Source organism: Myripristis murdjan, chromosome 16 (genome assembly GCF_902150065.1).
Source record: "Myripristis murdjan chromosome 16, fMyrMur1.1, whole genome shotgun sequence".
Classification (NCBI taxonomy): domain Eukaryota; kingdom Metazoa; phylum Chordata; class Actinopteri; order Holocentriformes; family Holocentridae; genus Myripristis; species Myripristis murdjan.
Genome location: NC_043995.1, coordinates 2,774,932 through 2,793,945, shown reverse-complemented (window position 1 = coordinate 2,793,945; position 19,014 = coordinate 2,774,932). Strand labels below are relative to the sequence as shown.

Below are 19,014 nucleotides of genomic sequence, written 5' to 3'. Positions count from 1 at the left end.
GCTCGTGGCAATGACCAAGCTGAAACCAGCTCATTACAGACAGCATGCCACTCCCATAACCGCTCAAAAGCAGAGGACAAAAAACTGGCAAGAAGATCCAATTTTCCTCCATTTGCCACTGGGTCCAAACTCCCTGTGTTCAACCAATATTAGTTTTGGAAAGCCAAAACTGACATTTTTGGATTGGATTTTTGGATTTTGGGGGTATATCTAGTACTTTTTAGCACTTTCTTCCCAAAAAGATTACAAGTATTCAGGGGTTTCACCAATATTTTCATTTATGCCAGGATGGAAGTGCCTCAGGCAGTTACATCATCAGCAACTACAGCTTCCCATTCAAACACAGATGGATGAAATTCTGTTAGAGTTAGCAGCTCTTCAAGATGACCCGCTGAAACAGTTCAATACTGGAGGAATCCGGGGATACATGACTTATAATTTAGTAAAAAGGTACTGAACAATTAAATTGATATTTAAAATGCAAAGAAAAGAAAACATAATGTCAGGTTTTTTTAGACTTTATGTAGCTTTGGTGAGAGAGGAAATTCCCATCATATCAGAGCTGGATGGCTTTAGTGATCATAAGTCAAATATCTTCCAAATATATAGACAGAGTGATATATTGGACTAACCCTAGTGTAAAAATACCATTAAGCTGATTAATACTGATTCTGACTGAAAAGGCATTTAATGGAGATGTCGATGTAGCTGGTCCGTTTGTTCATTTTCTACTAGGTCTACTTGGTCAATTTCACACAGCACAAATTTAAGTAGACTATAAAATAAAACAACCCATCACACACACACACACACAAAAAAAAAAAAAAAAAAACGCTGATGGTCTTGTATTGGTCAGAAATAAAGCAGAAGGAAACTGCAAACAAACCTAAACAGGTATGCTAAGAAATTACAAAAATCCCAGTTACATTTGATGACAAGCAGTAAACCTGCTTAGGTTTTCCTACCAGTTTGGAATGAACATATAGAACATATAAAGTCACCCACATTCATTTTCCTAAAAGCAGCAGCACTGTTGTGTTTTGATGACGTGAAACTGGGCAGAGTCACATGGTCCCTCCACTGGAAAATAATCCCCAGGGAAATGCCCATTATCAGTTCCATGGTTTATGAATGGCAACATATTTGTTAGCTACAGAAGCAGAACATTATTAGGTGGGTATTTCAACCAAAAATTCAATTTGAAAATGGCTGGATTTTGATTACATGTAGTGAAATCTTATATATCCTTGCATGATTTGAAAAATAGTTTGTTGCAATGTAAAATGTGGGGCAAACAGACCAAACATCATTCAAAATCAGTGGTATGGTCCTTTCTGGCCCCGATGGCCCTTTTTCCAATAAAGATAGACAGGAATCAGATGTTGTTATGACTGGAGAAAGTGAGCCAGTGCATTTCTAGCACGTCCTGTAATAGTAGCAGACAGCATGTTTGGCTCACTTCTTGCAGTTGGAAATTAGGGTTGCGATCAATCAGCCACAGGGTTCACTTGGAGGCAGTCCAAAACCAGGTGTCACATACGGTGGTGGACTGGTTGTTTTGGTCCACACCTGAGTCTATTTTCTGTGTTCAACCAGCCCAAACATGCCGCACCAAGGGGGTAAACGCACCAGGGGTTTGATTCAAATGGATTAAATACTGCATGTGTGAAAGCCCCCTGAGGATGCTGGGGAAGAAGAGGAGGAGAAGGAAGAGGTGGGAGAGGATTGAGAGGGGCGGGGAGGCAAGGTGGTGTTATCCTTGCTAGATCTGTTTCCAAAATCAAGATTATCGCTGTGCTTCTGCAGTAACCTGTCTCAGGGGACGCCCGTCTAGGCAGGACCCTTACGGCGACACTGTGGGGCTGGGAGTCATTAATCCAGCTCTGGGTGCTGCTGCAGACCATGGGTGACAGCAGCACTCGGCTTTACACACCAGTAACACAGGGACACACACACACCCACACATGCTGCACTGAGACAAGAAACATACTGCAGCCATTAACAAAACACACCAAAAACAGTGCTGAGCAGACACTTGCAGTCAGGCCACAAAAAAAAAAAAAAAAACACTTTCTAGAAATAGTGCTTTTTCGTTGAATTCAGAAAACCTTAAACAAAAATAACTACAGGTTCCATCCCAAGGCACATTCATGGCAGAGATGTGCAGTTCTTCCTGAAAACAGGGAGAGGATTGTAGGAGTTGTGTGAAACTCCGCAGCTACTGTAAGGTGTTAAGATTTATAGTTACATTTTCACAGCAATACAACTTTTAGCTCTTTGCATTAAAAAGATATTTCTCAGTTCATTTGAAAAAAAAAAAAAAAACAGTCCTAAAATAGCTGATATCTGCTAATAGCAGGTAAAATGAGTGTGATCATACTTGAACGTCTTTCCTTGTCAGTTGGCATTCATTGAACTGCAGACTGCCATTTGGTGATTTAGCCCTATGGACTAAAAGATATGGAAAACATATATTTTCTGTGTCAAAAAACAAATTCTTCAGATGTTATACCTGAACACTGCCAAATAAAATAAACTGCTCTCCATTTTTCTGAGGAACTCTGGGGGTCCCCACACACTATTTTGAAACCCACTGATTTAGGGACTTACAGAAAAATTACAGACATTCAATTATGTTTATATGATGTGTGATGATGTGCATGTGTGAACATGTCACACATGTCAGCACAATTGTTGTAGGGGATTGAAGTCAGTAGATAAATGTCTAAATGTTCTTGAAATACCATCGAAGTATGATCACTTGTTGCCTTCAACAGTGAAAGTGAAGTAGGAATTGGAATGTTGTGTGTGATGTTGTGTGTGATGCTTTCCTTATAGAACAGATGTATTTAATATATTTCAAATGTTCAGTACTGCTGAAATGTATGAATATCGTTTATTTTATGAACCATATGCTGAGTTAGATGTCTCTCATCACAGTTTCCTGCTGTCTGAGCTGCATGTTCAGAACGTATAAAATGCAGCTTGACAGAACACAGGCAGAGCTCACAGAATGCAGAACATCTCCATCATCATGGTTGCTGCCAACTTGAACACAGACATATTTTTGTCATCTCTGATCAGTTTTCCCTTACCAGTGGACCAAGAAATAGCACCTTGCACTAAGCTAGGGCAACAATAACAATATCCACTGTTTACAAATACAGCATGGAAACTCATCTCTATATTGCGAAGGCAGCTGTATCTTCATTGTTTCTAAAAAAAAATGTTGTTAATACAGGCTACTTTCTAGAACCTGTAGCCTACATGAAAGACCAACAGTCGGAACAGACTGAGATTTGTGTTGGAATGAGTTGTAAATTCAGTGCAATTAACTGTTTAAATTAAACTACACATAAAAAAAAAAACAAAAAAAAAACAGATAAAGTATGAATGTCTCTGTTGTATTTCAACGTAGCAATAACTATGTTGACCTTAAAGGACCATTGCATTAACTATGGTCAGGTACAGACACTGTATCCAATATTTCCTGAACAGTCACTCACATAATGTGGAGCTGTTTTTGTAATTTGGATGATGAATTTACATGCGCAATCGTCAGTTTGAGGTGGAATGGAAGAAAAGCAGCAGCAAGTTGAGGCAAAAGCTCGGTCACATTTAAAAACCCACAGATATAGCATCGAAAAACCATGACAGCTTAGAATGAAAACAGCAACACACCAAATGAATGAGACCAAATGTCACAGCATTGTGTGTTATGTCATGCTTCGCCATCCGGTACAGGATACAAAGTTGATACAGTTTACATTGCAACAAACTATTTCACAACATACAGTTTAACTAATCAAAATCTTTCCATATTCTAATTTGAATTTTTGGTTGAGACACCCTTCTCATAATGTTCTGCTGCTGTTGCTAAACAAAGTCATCAACATTCATAAACCACAAAACTGATAATTAGCTGTGTAAAGTAAATGTTTTCCTAGGGACTATTTTCCCTGGCAGTGGGACTGTTTTACTCCACCCAATTTCAAAAAAGTTCAAAGTCTCTGAAAGTTCATTTTCATATCTTAGTGGAATGAATGGAAACCAATGGCTGGATAAAATGACATTGATATTGGAGTTGTAAAATCCAACTGCTTGTTTCAGGAAAAGATTAGCAGAAATGTGAAGTATAAACATTTTCTAGATATCTAGCTAAACATGCAGAATCAGTGGTATAGTTCTTTAAATTAACCTGCATCAGGTGCCATCATGTTTTTTCAGGTTTACTAAGATGTTGTCATTGTATTTCTTCAGCCCTGCCATCTCAATCTGGCTGTGGCTTTGTGAACCTGATAGACAGCACAGTTTCATCAGCATACAAGCATCTCCTGGAGGATATAACTCTATCAAGCCTGTCCTGTGAGCTCCTGTGAAGAGATCCCAGCTGACCACCATCCTCCTATCCTGGACACAGAAAACACCAACTGTCTGAGCTGGGAAAGAGTCCTAGTAATAAAAAAAAAAGTGGTTGCTTTCCTTGGCTATCAAAGATATTCAGGAGGGAGAAATAGAAACCTGTCGATGTAAGTTGCAATTCCACCTTTCATGCTTGCTTTTGCAATCTGTCTGTGTTTACTCTGTCCTATAACCTTGTATACGCAAGGTAACCTTCTTCACATATGAAGTTCCCAGCAGAAAAATGAAGTTATTTTACTTGAACTGAAACGACTTGAATTGAATCAGTTCAGTTAGCCTAAAATAATATTGCATGCAGTGCTCAAAAGCTGTAAATTAAAATGTTACTGCTTATTTCTTCTTAGGCTGACAACATGGCTACAAACACAGAAGAGCCACTCCACCAGTCCTGCCAAAAACAAGGAGCGGAGAAGAGCCCCTGCTTGAATACCCTCTCATCTGTAGCCCACTTCTAAAACCCTGTCATACAGTATGCAGAAATGAATAACAATAGTGTTTTTGAATTTTGAATGTAAATAAATATATTTGCTGACAATCTTTACAGTATCTTTAGTCAAAATATTTACATGCACACACTGACTGCTGTTGTTGAAACATTTACGCCGTGTTGACCAGTACATTTTGGGGTGTCAGGGTTTTTTGTTTTAATTTAATTTTAATATGCCTCTTAACATTATTAAACCGCAACACCTAACCCAGATATAGAAATATAATATATGATGGAATGATGCAGCTATATATATATATCAGCATGTCTCATCCCTGACAACCTGACCTGTATTTGACTCCATATGTGGTACTGTGGTTAAAAAAAGAAAAGAAAGAAAGAAATGGAAAGGCAGACAGACTGAATAGAAATATTTGAAGAGAATGGCATCAAACTAAAGCCATTTACAACAAGAGGAACACACTGTTTCAGAGATGGCAAAAAGGCAAACAAATACGCCTCAAGTCAGAGTTGTGGAGAGCTACTTGTCTCCCACAGTACTCTGGGCAAACAGACACCCCAGCAGACACTGAGCTGGGTCTCTGGGTGAGCTCTATGGCACTGGAGTCACTGCTCTTGCCATTACTAGCACTGCTGGTACTGCCAGCCTCTGCTCGGGCCAAGCCAGCTGCCGGAATAATGTCCCGGCACATCCCACGGCCAAATTCCTTCCCCAGCATGTGGACAATGCCAGAGCTAAATCCAAGTCTCTGGGCTAAAGAGAGGGAGAGAGAGAGAGAACTAGCTTGATGCACGCAGGCAGGCAGATGGAATAAACTAAGCTGAGAGAAGCCTCATCTAAGAGGCGGAGAAGGGCATGATCCAACACTATCATCCCAACATGAAGTCTAGGGACGAAGCCAAGCTGTGGTATAACCAAATATTAGTCTCTCCCTAATGAGAACCCCCCCATAAACGGCTCACAAGTCCTGACAAAGGTTTTTGGAAACATTTCACACAATGTGCCGTCTTCTGCCACAGCATCAGCCTCATCATCGCATATCCCAGGATGCAACACAAAAAGCGATGGCAAACATCAAAGCCATACCAGTTGAACATGACCTGCGTATAAAACAGTCAGGTTTCTGCTCTGTAGTGGGTGTTTGTATTCTGCTTTATGGTTCACGAGGTCTGGTGGTCTTGCTGCTTGGGACCTGAACTCGTTCCAGGGTCAGTGACCACCGCCCCAACCCTCCCCACCCACTCTGCCTCCAACTCACTCGCCTCTCATACCCCCTCAGGCAGTGAGCAATGTTTCCCACCCTGTGCTGCCACTCGGGGAGGTCTCCACCGAGGCAGCATGACTGACAGATTGGAGCAGGAACAGGCAGGAAGCCAAGGGAGACCAAAACCCATCTCTCAATCTCTCCTCAAGCCTTGCCTTATTCTAGTTTCAGTCATCTGCCTCTCTGTCGTTTCCCCCTCAACCAGTACTGTGACTGGAGGAACAGGCCGTGCCTCAACAACAACAGATATCTTCAGGAGGAATGCTGGAACAAAACAAGACATGAATCCCATTGGAGATGCCCAAAAGGGAGTTCAAGACAGCATATCACACAAAAAAAGAGTCAAAATTATGGATTGCTTGCACTGCAGGAGGTTTAAGATAAGAGAAAATGAAACTTTATTGATCCCAAAGGGGAAATTATGTCATGCAGCAGTAAGAGTAATAGGATCCAAAAGCGAATAGGAACGTATGATACAGGCATCTAAACAGAAATAAAAATAAGCATGAAGAGCTATAGAAATACTAAGAATAATGAAGGTCATAGATCAATAAAACAGAATGGAAATAATATTCTATGTATACATTTCCTTAGCTGTTGCTGGCATACGTTACTAACAGTCTCTGTTGCTAAATTAAACATGGATTAGATATGAAACATATGGTTTATACATTTAAATAAATATTAGCTGGCCTATTGAAGGCTGAGCATACTCCTATTTAATGGTTGAGTTTTTGCTATATTAATGTCATAATGTCCTCATACATTCCTCTCTCTGGATCCTGCTGCCTTGCATGACTTACACCCTATGTTTGAGTGATGCCCAGATAATGTGAATCCTGGAATGTATCTGATGGCATTTTTTCATAACTCTGCTCGTATCAGCTTTTAAATGATATCTGTCAAAAACGAAATAGCTTTCCATCAGACAGATCCCACTGCCCCATTTAAATGTACCCACAGGTATAGCATGTTTATGGTAATGTGGAAACAGAAATGATTCGGTAGTAATGCTGAGCCTCTGAATACCAACTGTGTTTCTGAGGTCCTGCAACAAACAAAGCGGCGACCTTGACGATTGAAAGGTTAGACGGCTGCTCTGACACGAGGAGAAATTAACGTCCCCTCCCTCCAACTTATGACAAAGAGATAAATGCAGACGTTACAGTCATGCCTGAGTGTGTTTTTGAACCCATTTCAGTTTTGCAAGGCGCACAATGAATCAGACAGCAGCTAGAGCAATTAACAAGGAGAGACATTATGATAATGAGAGCGTGGAGCTTGTAAGGTCACTCTCATCGTGCATGTTAAGCCACGACTCAGGGCAGGGCTTCGCTGCTGCAGAATTAATTGAAGGCAGCATAAAAGGAATGAAGTGTGGAATTAGTCTCCCTGATTTGTCACAACCAGACACGTTAGACAAGCAAAACACTCCCTGCATGAAACTTCACAGATTTATTTACTGTATTTTACAAGACACAACGGAACAAAATAAACAGTCTTGCAATGAAATGGCAAGGCTCCAGCCAGGTATGGTGGTGGTAGCCTATAGGTTCTACTCGTCTCAAATCTGCTTGCCAATAGCATGCACTATGCACCATGCACCATTAGTGAGGATGAGTTTTTTTCTGAGGATGAGCCTTAAGCAGTGTAAAAAATGTATGCAACAAATATGCATATGCAATAAATATGTATACTTAATACTTAATAGAAAAAACTTAAAAAAAAACTAACTTAATAGAAAAAAACAGCAGGTATGATAAGACTGTGATAAAGGCTGAATATGTGAGTTGAATTAGTATAAATCAAGTTATTTGATATTTATTTTTATATTTAACCCACTGAAAATTAAGTTACAAAAAAACCCCACAGAAGAATCCCAGCAGAAAAGAAAAAAAGGGACAGGCAGAAAGCAAATTTTGTTAAACATAAAACCTTGCCCAGGTGTTCTTGTGTTTCAAAGGGTCAGTGAAATGAAATGTATATGATATTTATTCTGAGGCACATCCATTGCTGTGGAAACACCCAGTGCTGATGGTCAGCACTGGGTTTAGTAGCTTGATTGACAATGAGACTATTAAACTCATCGGATGACCGTCAAGCTTCTTTGTGATGGCATCAGTTTATAATCTTAATATGAAAAATGTATGTATCAGCCACAATTTTTTGAGGCTGTCTTACCATTGTTTGCTCAGTTATAACCATAATAAACCTTTTTGTTTCCCTGAGCTGTTCATTAAGTTGTCTGTTGATAAGGTGCTGAATTCCAAGCAACCAGTCGCCAAGCAAGCAGCAGCTGATTCAGGCCGTGTTCAGACTGCAGGCGAATCGGATTTGTTTCTCAAATCAGATCTTTAAGACAGACTGTCCACACTGTTATTTGCAAGTGATCAGATCGGATTTGTACGGTCCCGACATCATCAACATATCGCCACAGGTTGTTATGGTAACGATGGAGACGTCAGTTTCTACACGCTGAAGATGTGGTTTGTCAACACGGAGGCATGAGAAATGGAGATCCATCATCTCAACCTCCAAACTATTGCGCTGTCAAGTCGCAGTGCAGAACATCTCCATCACATGAAACAAATTAACCGACGGAGGAGGCTGATATTAATTTAACATATCCATGGCAACAGCAGCCACTATCATGCACTTCCATCATTTTGAACTGACGCTGTCATCGTGTGTCACTTTGCAAGCGACGTAACAGACACTTTGAAATCCTATTGGAGCATCCAGACTGTCCGGACTGAGACGCATCTGTACAAATCTGATTGGAGTTGCATTTCAAGCAGTGTTAATTTCGTCAGACAAGACGAGACGAAATATATTCGTCAACGATGGGTTTTTTCATGATGAAAATGAGGCGAAGACAAGACGAAATCAATACCCTTAAACACTGACTGTGACGAAATTAACACGCATATTTTGTTGACGAAAAAAGACGAGACGAAATCTACTTCATTAAATAAAAACTTAATAAAATGTCTCTTTCCTTTTTCGTCACAGACTTTTAAATTATAATCCAAAAAGTGCATTCATTGGATGCGTGTTAGTTTTTCTCGTCCTGCGCTGCTGTGTGCTCACGCCGGGGTGTGTGTGTGTGTGTGTGTGTGTGTGTGTGTGTCTGACTGAGGAGCACACAAGTTAAAACCTGCTGCCAATCAATACAGTCATTTCACGTGTTAACCTATGTCTCAATAAATGTATTCCTGCCTGAAACACACTGACCAATAGAAGATAAACGTATTATTCCTGATTTGAGATGTCGTAGCTGCAACTGGATAAATATCTTTTTTTTTATTATTATTATTTTATTTTATTAGAATAAGTCAAGCTTTATTTAATACCTATTTTTATTTCAGATCAGAAAGGTGGGTTTCTTATGTTCTGCTATTTTTTTTTTTTTTTTTTTATCTCGACTGTTTTAAAGTCCTAAAGAGTTGTTTAATCATGTTGGTTCATAATAAAATAAGCAAATTAGAACATGGATGTATTTCTGTGAATATCAGACCAGGCACCTTTAGCAACGTAGCATTCATTTCTCCTTCAATATGTGGAGCTACTTCATCAGGTAATAATCACATAAACCTTAGAGATGAGTGAAAAAAGACTAAAATGAATCAATTAGTTAGACTAGATTTTTTAATTAACATTAGTGTCAATCTGCATTCAAAGACTAAAAAAAGACTATTGACTTAAACTAGACTAAAATACTTTGGATTTTCTTCTACTAAAACTACACTAAAATGCCAAGACTTTTCGTCGACTAAAATGTGACTAAACAAAAAAGAATACAAGTTGACTAAATATGACTAAAACTAATAAGGGCATTTGACACAAGACTAAGACTAAAACTAAATTGAAAAATAGCCGACGAAATTAACACTGATTTCAAGCCACCCCCAGAAGTGATGTGGATCTGATTTGCAAAAAGTCCATCATGTGTTTGTTTGTTTGTTTGTTTGTTTGTTTGTTTGTTTGTTTGTTTTGCTGTCCAGACTTTCTACAATCAATCTGGACACCATATGGATATGACAAAAAATTGGCTCTGGGCTGGCAGTCTGATCAAGGCCTTAGTCACCAAAGATAAAATACACTATAGTGGAAAAGAATAGTACAACTAGGGTTAGACCAATGGACCCCTTTCACAGGAGCCATTTTGACAGGATTAGCAGGTGAATGCAGGTGTTACTAATGACATTAACCAAGACTTTGTTGCTTCTAACAGAGCTAGGGTCCTGACTGTTGTCGTGGAACCAGAGGATGATAGTCAACTTGTATGCAAAGAATTAAACAATTGTTACACACAAAAAGACTTGTCCATGGCCCCCTGGTACCAGAAAAGAAGACCCCCTAGAATGGGCACTTATACATTTATACCTAAACAAAGTGGTATGGCCTTTACAGTAAAAAGTTTTTGCTGATTGGATACAAAAAAGATGAAACCAGGGGAAAAACAATGAAATTCAAATGATAGCACTAGAGGGTGGTGGTGGGGGAAGACAGGTAGAAATAAAGAAGGGGGTGTTGGAGATGAAGAATGCTTTCCTCCTCCACACTGTCCTACTATTGTTCATGCTGGCTCACTGGAAAGGCTCTGCTACACTTTAAAGGAACAGAGCCTTAATTAATGTCATTGGTAATACCCGTGTTTACCTGCTTTTTCATGTCAAAATGGCCACTGTGAACAGGGTCTATACACTTTGCTTCAGTTTGATTGATTACACTGATTACTGATTCTGATAGAAACTGCCATGTAATAAAATAATAATATTCACCATTATTATTAATGTTAGTTGTGGTAGTGGTGGTGGTGGTGGTGGGTGTAGCATTGTTACTGCTGTCATTATCAAAGGTCTCAATGCAGGGGTTTAATGTAGTTTTAGCGTTTTCCTGACAAGAACATAATCCTCAGGAGAACAGTGACGAGTTAAATTGTCACCCTGATGAAGACTTAAGACTTAAGATATGCTTTGGTCTGTTTGGCTGCCCATGTTCACAGAATAAAGAGAGAACTATTTTTTCCCTTAGTATGTTTTCCATGGTTGTCTGCATCACTTAGGGAAAAAAACGCACTACAAATCAAGACTTCCTGCTGCTTTTTTGTTTGTTTTAAATACATTTTGGGTCATGTTTTGCAGTATGACATATGTCAAAAATAAAAAAAAATTGAAAACTGTCACAAACTAGTTGTCTGATTATACAAAAAAAAAAAAAAAAAAAAAAAATCACAATGACTGCATACTGGTTAAATCCTAATTTCAGCTACACACTGGCAAAACAATGGCACTGAGGAGAAGTCCCACTAACTGAGAGTCTTTGAACTGCTCACTCAGTGCAATCTGTCATGATCTCTGAGTCCATAAGTTACGGTACATCAGCAGTTCACTACTTAAGCACACAGAACCGTAAATATAGCACACAAATGAAGCTGTTAATCAAACGTTTACGGACCCTTTCACCATGTCAATATGCATTAGCTTCTGACTGATTGCCATTTGTCTAATTAATCAATCCCCACCTTCAAACTCATATGCCATTAATTCACTGATGAGCGGGGTCACAGCACACTCCTACTGGCATAAATCTTCCCCATTGCTGATCCAAAAATAACCAGCCAGCTCCTCTCCCCGGTGCTCTTTGTAACAGAGAAGAACGACAGAGTAAAATAAAAGAATATTAGCGCACAGTTTTATACTGTCATGCTTTTTGAAAAGAAAAAAAAAACAAACAACAAAGTAGAACGTTGCAGGGAATCCCCTGCACGGTATTTTTTAGACATATCAAATGAAGCTCTGTGATTAACTATGCAAAATACATCCATGCCCACTAGCTTTTAGGGCATTCCCTGCCCCTTTTTATCTCCAGTGGGAAACACTATTGATTGATCCACAAATCCAACAAAGGGGGCTTAACATGAGAAACACCCGCTCTAGGATACCAACCCAGAACCATGACTCAGCAAGAAGCTCTAAAAAAAAAAAAAGAGAGAGAGAGAATCTGTTATTCCCCAGAGGTGCGCCATTGCTTTCAATCACCAGCCAACATGTTGCTGCTGCCGCCGCTGCTTCTGCTGCTTTCCAACTGGAATCAGACCAGTCGGCAGTACCGGCCGCACTTTTAACACTTCAACAGTCGTTTTGGGAATGAAACACACCAGGGCTCTAATTTCCTTCAAGCCTTCCCTTCACCCAGCCTCTGTCTTCTTCTTGTCCCTCTTTTCTCTTTCATTCACTCCCCTCCTCTCTTTTTGTCTCTTCCCTCTTCCAGGGCTCTCTTTTCCTTTCCATTTGCTGTCTCTGGTGGGTTGATATTTTGGCAGGGTTCCCAGATAAGAGAGTGGTATAAAGGCAACATTGAGGAGCAGTTATTACAGGCAGTGTACTCTAATCAGAGAGGGTTCAGATCACAGTGACAGAGGCCCTCCTTATCGCACAGTGGGCTCAGATCTGAGGGCACCAGGAGGTTGTCAGTTCAACTCCCTCAGGAGGAATGGGAAGTTGCCTTTGCAAATCTACCCTGAGTTCTTGACAAGTCCACCGGGTCTACAGCAATGCCTCTTATCTAATTTAAAACAAGTGTGTCTGTAAAAGCTAACTGAAAGCAATATCAACACAAATAAACGATCTCTGCACAGAGGAAACATTAAGCAGTGCAGGTTTTTGGGAGACTGTCCCATTGGTTAATGTAGAGATTAAATGATGACACAATGTCTCTGGCAGGCTCTTGCTCCAGTGCTCCATGCTAATACTTTACTATAGTATATGCTAATGCTATTGAACTAATGAAGACTGCCCTTTTACTCAGATAGAGTTGTTAGTGGCCTGAAAAACGCATATATTTTTAATCATGAAATATATCAATCTGCTGCACAAAACTGCTTGACTTGATCACATGTAATTTTGATAGTGGCCTTCCATGACTCAACATGTATACTGAAGTACAGCACTGGAGCAAGAACATGCCCTTTACATGGAAAGTTTTGGTGCCTATAGGTTAAGCTAACCAACTTCGCAATCCACCAATAACATGTATTCCTTTAGCTAATGCCCAGGTGAGCAACCGCCATGAAGAGACTCCATCTTTGAAGTGGTCAACAGAATAAACACTGACGTCTGTTTAAGAAGAAGCATTAATGGCTGTAATGTTAGTGAACTAAAGCAGTGGATAATTTGGATAGTTTGTATTGTGTTTCTTCTTTAACAAAAGTCACTAATAGAATAGTGCCTTCTGTTTGTGATGGCAGGGGGGGCAACAAAATATTATTAACTGTAACATTGCTAAACTAACGCAGTGGATAATTTAGTACAATTATTTTGAATGAATAAAGTTCCGTGCTCCAGCATTGTTGCTTACGAATTTACGCTTATAATACAATTTTGGTGAACTAAAAGTTTCTAAAAACACAAAAGTTTTGTGAATTACATATTTTGCAAAAGAAAGTATTTTTGCTTCTTCTATGTTTTTTTTTTTTTTTTTTTTTTTTTTTTTTTTTGTGAGACTGTCCTGCAGCAAAAAACAACCCCACAGGGCAATTATTCAACAGATAATTATGACTGCGAGCTATAGTCTGAAAGTTAAGCAACCTCTTGCAGTCCTGAAAGTAATGACTCTGTGCTGTAGTATTAACGGAGCAACAAACTCCATGTAACAAGGCTGGTGTGGTGATGGATGGGTCAGTCAACATGTCTTTCACTAAGCTGAAATGAGTTCAAATCGTGAGCAGTATATGTTTTTACATAGCTAAACAAATGCACTATGTGGTCGTATGGGCTGGAGGACTTGTTGTTTACTCTACCCCATATCTTTTTAGATGACATGACGGTATAGCTGTGGATGGAGTCATTCATTAATTTTATATATGCAACTTACGGTCATGAAGCCGTCCAGTAGACCAGAGTCAGGTTTGGGTGGAGCCTGGAGTCTTTCCATGGACCATTTCTCTATGATGGAGGCCACCTGGCTGTTCTCTGTATTCAGGATCCTGAAGCCCGTCATGTTCACACCACTGTATCGGTAAGGCTCTACATCCAGTGCAAACAAATCCTAGGAGGAAGAAAACATACCACAACATGGAGGGAGATCAATTTTGACAGTTATCAATGTCACTGCATCTTACCATTGATTTCTAAAAGCACAACACAACACTTTGTCGCACTATAACACAAATGCATGCAATTATGGCTCTTGAAGGCCAACACAGATGCCAGTAGTTTTGAATTGAACAAGGAGATAATTGTGCCAATATTAAATTATCTTTCAACTTGACAATTTTGCAGCAATAATAACAATAATAATTATGCTTCTTAGCATTTTATTCATGACAGAGTGGAAACACTTCTGAAACAGCTGGGATATTTAATTCTATTAAGGACAAGAATATTAAAGGGATAGGTCACTCATTCTGAGGAATTTTATATAATTATACCCTCCCCCCCAGCTGTTTGGTAGATCAGTAGTGGCTCTATCTTCCTCTCATTGTTACTGAGTGCTGGATACTGGCTGGATGCTCCAAATGCTAACTGTTAGCCTCCTGCCATTGAGGTGGACTTCCCCCCAGCTTTTACAGTCTGAAATGGCATAAAAATGTTAGCGAAAGGTGAGCGAAATGTGTGTGATAGAGGGGAGGGGAGGAAAAGAAGCTAGCCACAACATAACAACTTCAATGAAGAAAACAACTGATAACACATTGGAGCAATTTACTTCTGTCTCTGTGGCAGCTACTGCACCTTTGGAGCAGAGTGATACAGGCAGCGCAAAGTTACCAGATCTTTCTGGATGCTGACAAATGGAAAAATATAGTTTTAAACAGTGATTTGAATAAAACTATCGTCCCTGTGCACTTGGTTGCATGCACATTTTAGTTTTGGAGAGTGTAAAGTGTAAAGTGATGTTAAACCTTCTTTGAGTAGATTTATTTTTAAGACTGTTAGCTGGGGGGAAGTCCGGCTCAATGGCAAGAGGCTAACAGTTAGCATTTGGAGCATCCAGCCAGTATCCAGCACTCAGTAACAATGAGAGGAAGATAGAGCCACGACTGTGCTACATAACAGCTGAGGGCGGGGAAGTGAAATTACATGAAATAAAGAAGTTGTTAACTATCCCTTTAATAATAAGAGAACAGTTTAAGTAAAGAACTTTCCATGAGCAACCAGGTTAGTGGTGTTTCCACTACATTCCACAACAAATTTGTAATCAAACAAACTGCATCATATCCATGCTCTCAGAGGTTCATATAGAAAATTTGCTGGACTGGACTTCTAATCATACAATATCACACAGATCAGTTAACAAGAGTTAACAGTAGAGAGTAAAGTGAAATCTGGCAGAAAATGGCTGCCATATGTGGCTCAGTGTGGCCTGGTTGTCCACTCCACTGGGAGAATTAGGCTTTCAGCGTTGGACTTTCCCTCTGCCAAACACAACACTGGGAAACGAGACGACCCCTGTGTCTGTCCCTACCTCTGCAGCTCCACTCATGTTTGCGTTTTACTTTTCATCTGCCTGAAAACACCAGAGGGATATTTAATTATCTTGCATAAATTGTGCCACAGTGAATGGCTGCGAAGATAAAGTGTGCACGTTTAGATGTTTCATTTCAAACAGAAAATGATCCCTCTTTTGCCGTCACGATGAAAAGCACTGACAGTTGAAAAACTGAAGAATTCGATTTTCAAAGGAATTTGAGATATATATATATATATATATATATACATATAAAAAAAAAACAACAGAAACAGACAGGAGATAGACAGAGCGGAAAGAGAGAGACACAGCATTTTGGTCTTAACTCAAGCGATGCAACTAGCCTCCTCAGAATGAGAGCAAGATGGGGTTTCAATAAGAATATGATTTGAATATCTTTGACCTGAATCGAGGACCAAGAGCGAGTCAGAGATGATGGGAGTGTTTAGAGTAATGCTGGCTGGCCTGTGATTGGCATGTGTTTATCTGTGTGTATCTGTGTGCGCATCCAGTTGTGTGCTTTCAGACAGCTTCTTGTGTATAGGGGTGTAAGGGGCTTCATTCTGAGACAGCAGGCGGGCAGAAGGCAGTGTCACTTACACAGCCAAGTAATGTCAGCAGAGCTACAGGATCTGAATCCTGCCCCTCTCCCTCCTTCAAGAGAAAAATAAAAGTTGACACTCTCTTTTCTCTCTCATCTGTCTTTACTCCTCCAGAAGAAACAGTGATGCTGTCACTCTCATGCCATTCAAACATCCATTGGCCTGCGCAGCCGGGTGCCAGGTAAAACACTCCTATTACTCTGCCATGCTTGGTTAGTTATTTATTTATTTGAGAAAATGTTCAGTTTTAGCTGACACTACACTATTTCTACTGCTACTTCTAATGCTGCTACTAATACTACCGCTACTAATATTACTACAAATAATAATACAGCAGTTATCTTAATGTTACAAAGTGCTGTCCTTTATTTTCTCAGGCCCAAGAGGACACTTAGAAGAAGTCAGAAACATGGGGGAATTTCCTGAGAATTGCTAAAAAAATAAAAATAAATAGATAAATAAATAAAATATATAAAAAACTGGAAAAACATTACTGTAAAATTACCAAAAAAAAAAAAAGTAAAAGCCAAAGTAAAGACTACAAAGAATTAAAGAGAATTTTGTTAAGAAGGTGAAATAAAACTTTAAAAATAAATAAATAAATAAATACAAGTCCACCACACAGGTTCCTGTGCTTCAAAAGGTTAAACTGGGGGGAAAAAAAGGGAAAAGGAAATGGATCTAAAGTGATTAGAAAATGAAGACTGAAGAAGAGCAGTGATGTCTCGTTTTTGCGCATGGCAACAAATCTTCATGTGGCGTGGAGCTCTCAGTTAGACCTGATGACAAAGCGACTCTGCTCCTCTCTACTTACCAGTGTGGTGAAGATATAGTGATAATACTCTGTCATCATCCCCATGGCAAGAGCCTATGAAAGCAAGTGACAGGAGAAGAGAGAGAGGGGGGGGAGAGATTGGAAGAGTAAGAGATTTGCAAATGAATGGGGAGCCACTGAAGCAGGCAGAGTGGCAATATATAGGCTTGTATTTTGTCACTATTTTATGAGTGCACATATATGGGTGTGTGTGTGTGTGTGTGACTGCCTGTATTACCATGTGATGTGAAGAGGCGTACATTCTGCTACAGTGCTATAGCCACAGGCTTAGAGATAAGAACCTCACACCCTTCCTCCATTGTGGCTAACTGAACCAACCCCTCTTTTATCACCCCAGTGCTCTATCCATCCTACCATCCATCCATCCAGATGCAAAACTGTCTCACATCTGGGATGTACGACGAATTATGAAGTAAAACTTGATAGTTGTGATAGTTGTGAGACTAGTTGTGGATATCAGGCTCTCCGCTAAAAATAAGAAATTATTTTCCCCCTGAATTAGCGTGTGTCATTGCACTTTACACTTTCATCCACTCAACAACCAAACTATCTCTCTTTCAAACTCCTTTAGGTAAATATGTATGTTAGTGGCCCTGAATGACAGCAACAGGTAACTTCTTTAGTTCAATATAACTTCAATACCCAGAAACCCTGCCATGTCACTAAAGGGCACAAAATTCAAAGTAGGCTTATGTATGTCCAGAAGTTAGGGGTTCCAGAAATGAATGTCCCTGTTCATGAGGCCATTTGTATGCTGTGGAACTCATCTTTAAAGCATTTCTAGGAATTTGTGGTTTGCCATTAATTCACAGTTGATATACAGTTCTTCTGATCTGTCATTTTCATCGTAATATTTTGTTTGTCACTACACAAAGAGTAGCTTACACTTCCAATAAATAAAAGCATAACGGTTTGCTACCTAGAAAGATAAATAGCGGTATCATCTGTTTTTTAAGGATGACGTGAAAAGGTTTTCAGAGGGGTGAAAATCATGATAAGCCAGGAATTCAGATGTTTTGGGGGTCAGATCATTGACTTGGTCAGGGCGACCATGAGAAAATGTCTTGAGTACATGGTACGAGACTGGACTTCCTTTTGAGCAAGGGATGCTCAAAAGGAAATTTCCTTTGCGAAAAACAGAACTACAAATCTGAATTCATCACATTTTTGAAACCACAGATAATGAGTCCAAACTTATCTTAACACCATCTAGGCTCCTGAAAAATAACTGATGTGGAGTTATGGTATAACCCAGCATATTTTCTCATTCTTTTCTTGTAATTTAACGCTGGTGAGTCCAGCTTTCTCAAGGCTGCTGTTTAAGAGATGCTTTGCAATTTCTTTATAAAACTTGACTATGCAATTCAGAACAATCCCTGAAACGAATGTGTACTTTATGGAGACGTTTTGAAACATAATGAGAGAAACCAATACCTAGTTACATGAACAAGCCATCTGGAGGCGGGGTAGAGACAGGGAGGAAGGGAGCGACGAGTGGCTGTGCAAAGAATTTACATCAGAGACAGGAAGAAAGGGTGGCGGTTCACTCACAGGCTACTTCTGTCAGCATTTTTGGAAAAATGATGCCTCAGCATTGAAACTTACTTGGGTTGGACGTATTTTTTTCTTCCACCGATAACAATACATGAAGCTTATTTGTTTGAGCAACGCATTTGAAATATGTTGGATCACAGCAACGTTGCAGCATGTTTAACCCAGACTGTCATTCTGTAGATCTTTCAAAAAACTTTTTTTTCATGTCTTCTGGGTGCGAATTGAATTTGTAGGCCTGAGGTGCTTGAATGGCCAAGTTACTAAACATTTTGTTGTCATTTATGAAAGGGATGGATTTTCTTGTCATAATAGCAATGCTCCATATGTATATATCATTTGAATTTATATAGTGCAACAGAGTTCCGCCCACAGTATGAGTAGCTAACATTATCTTCTCACCAACTTACTGAGGACATC

At 39.5% G+C, this 19,014-nt stretch overlaps 1 protein-coding gene across 1 annotated transcript in view; it reads right to left on the bottom strand.

Annotated features, from left to right (window-relative positions):
• LOC115373660 (glutamate receptor, ionotropic, kainate 2) overlaps positions 1 to 19,014 on the bottom strand; it is a 233,538-nt gene that overhangs the window by 126,667 nt on the left and 87,857 nt on the right. Inside the window, exons 6-7 of the mRNA XM_030072153.1 lie at positions 17,023 to 17,076; positions 14,014 to 14,187 (exon numbers count right to left, since the gene is read on the bottom strand). Coding sequence (XP_029928013.1) covers positions 14,014 to 14,187; positions 17,023 to 17,076 — 228 coding nt within the window. The remainder of the gene's footprint in view (positions 1 to 14,013; positions 14,188 to 17,022; positions 17,077 to 19,014) is intronic.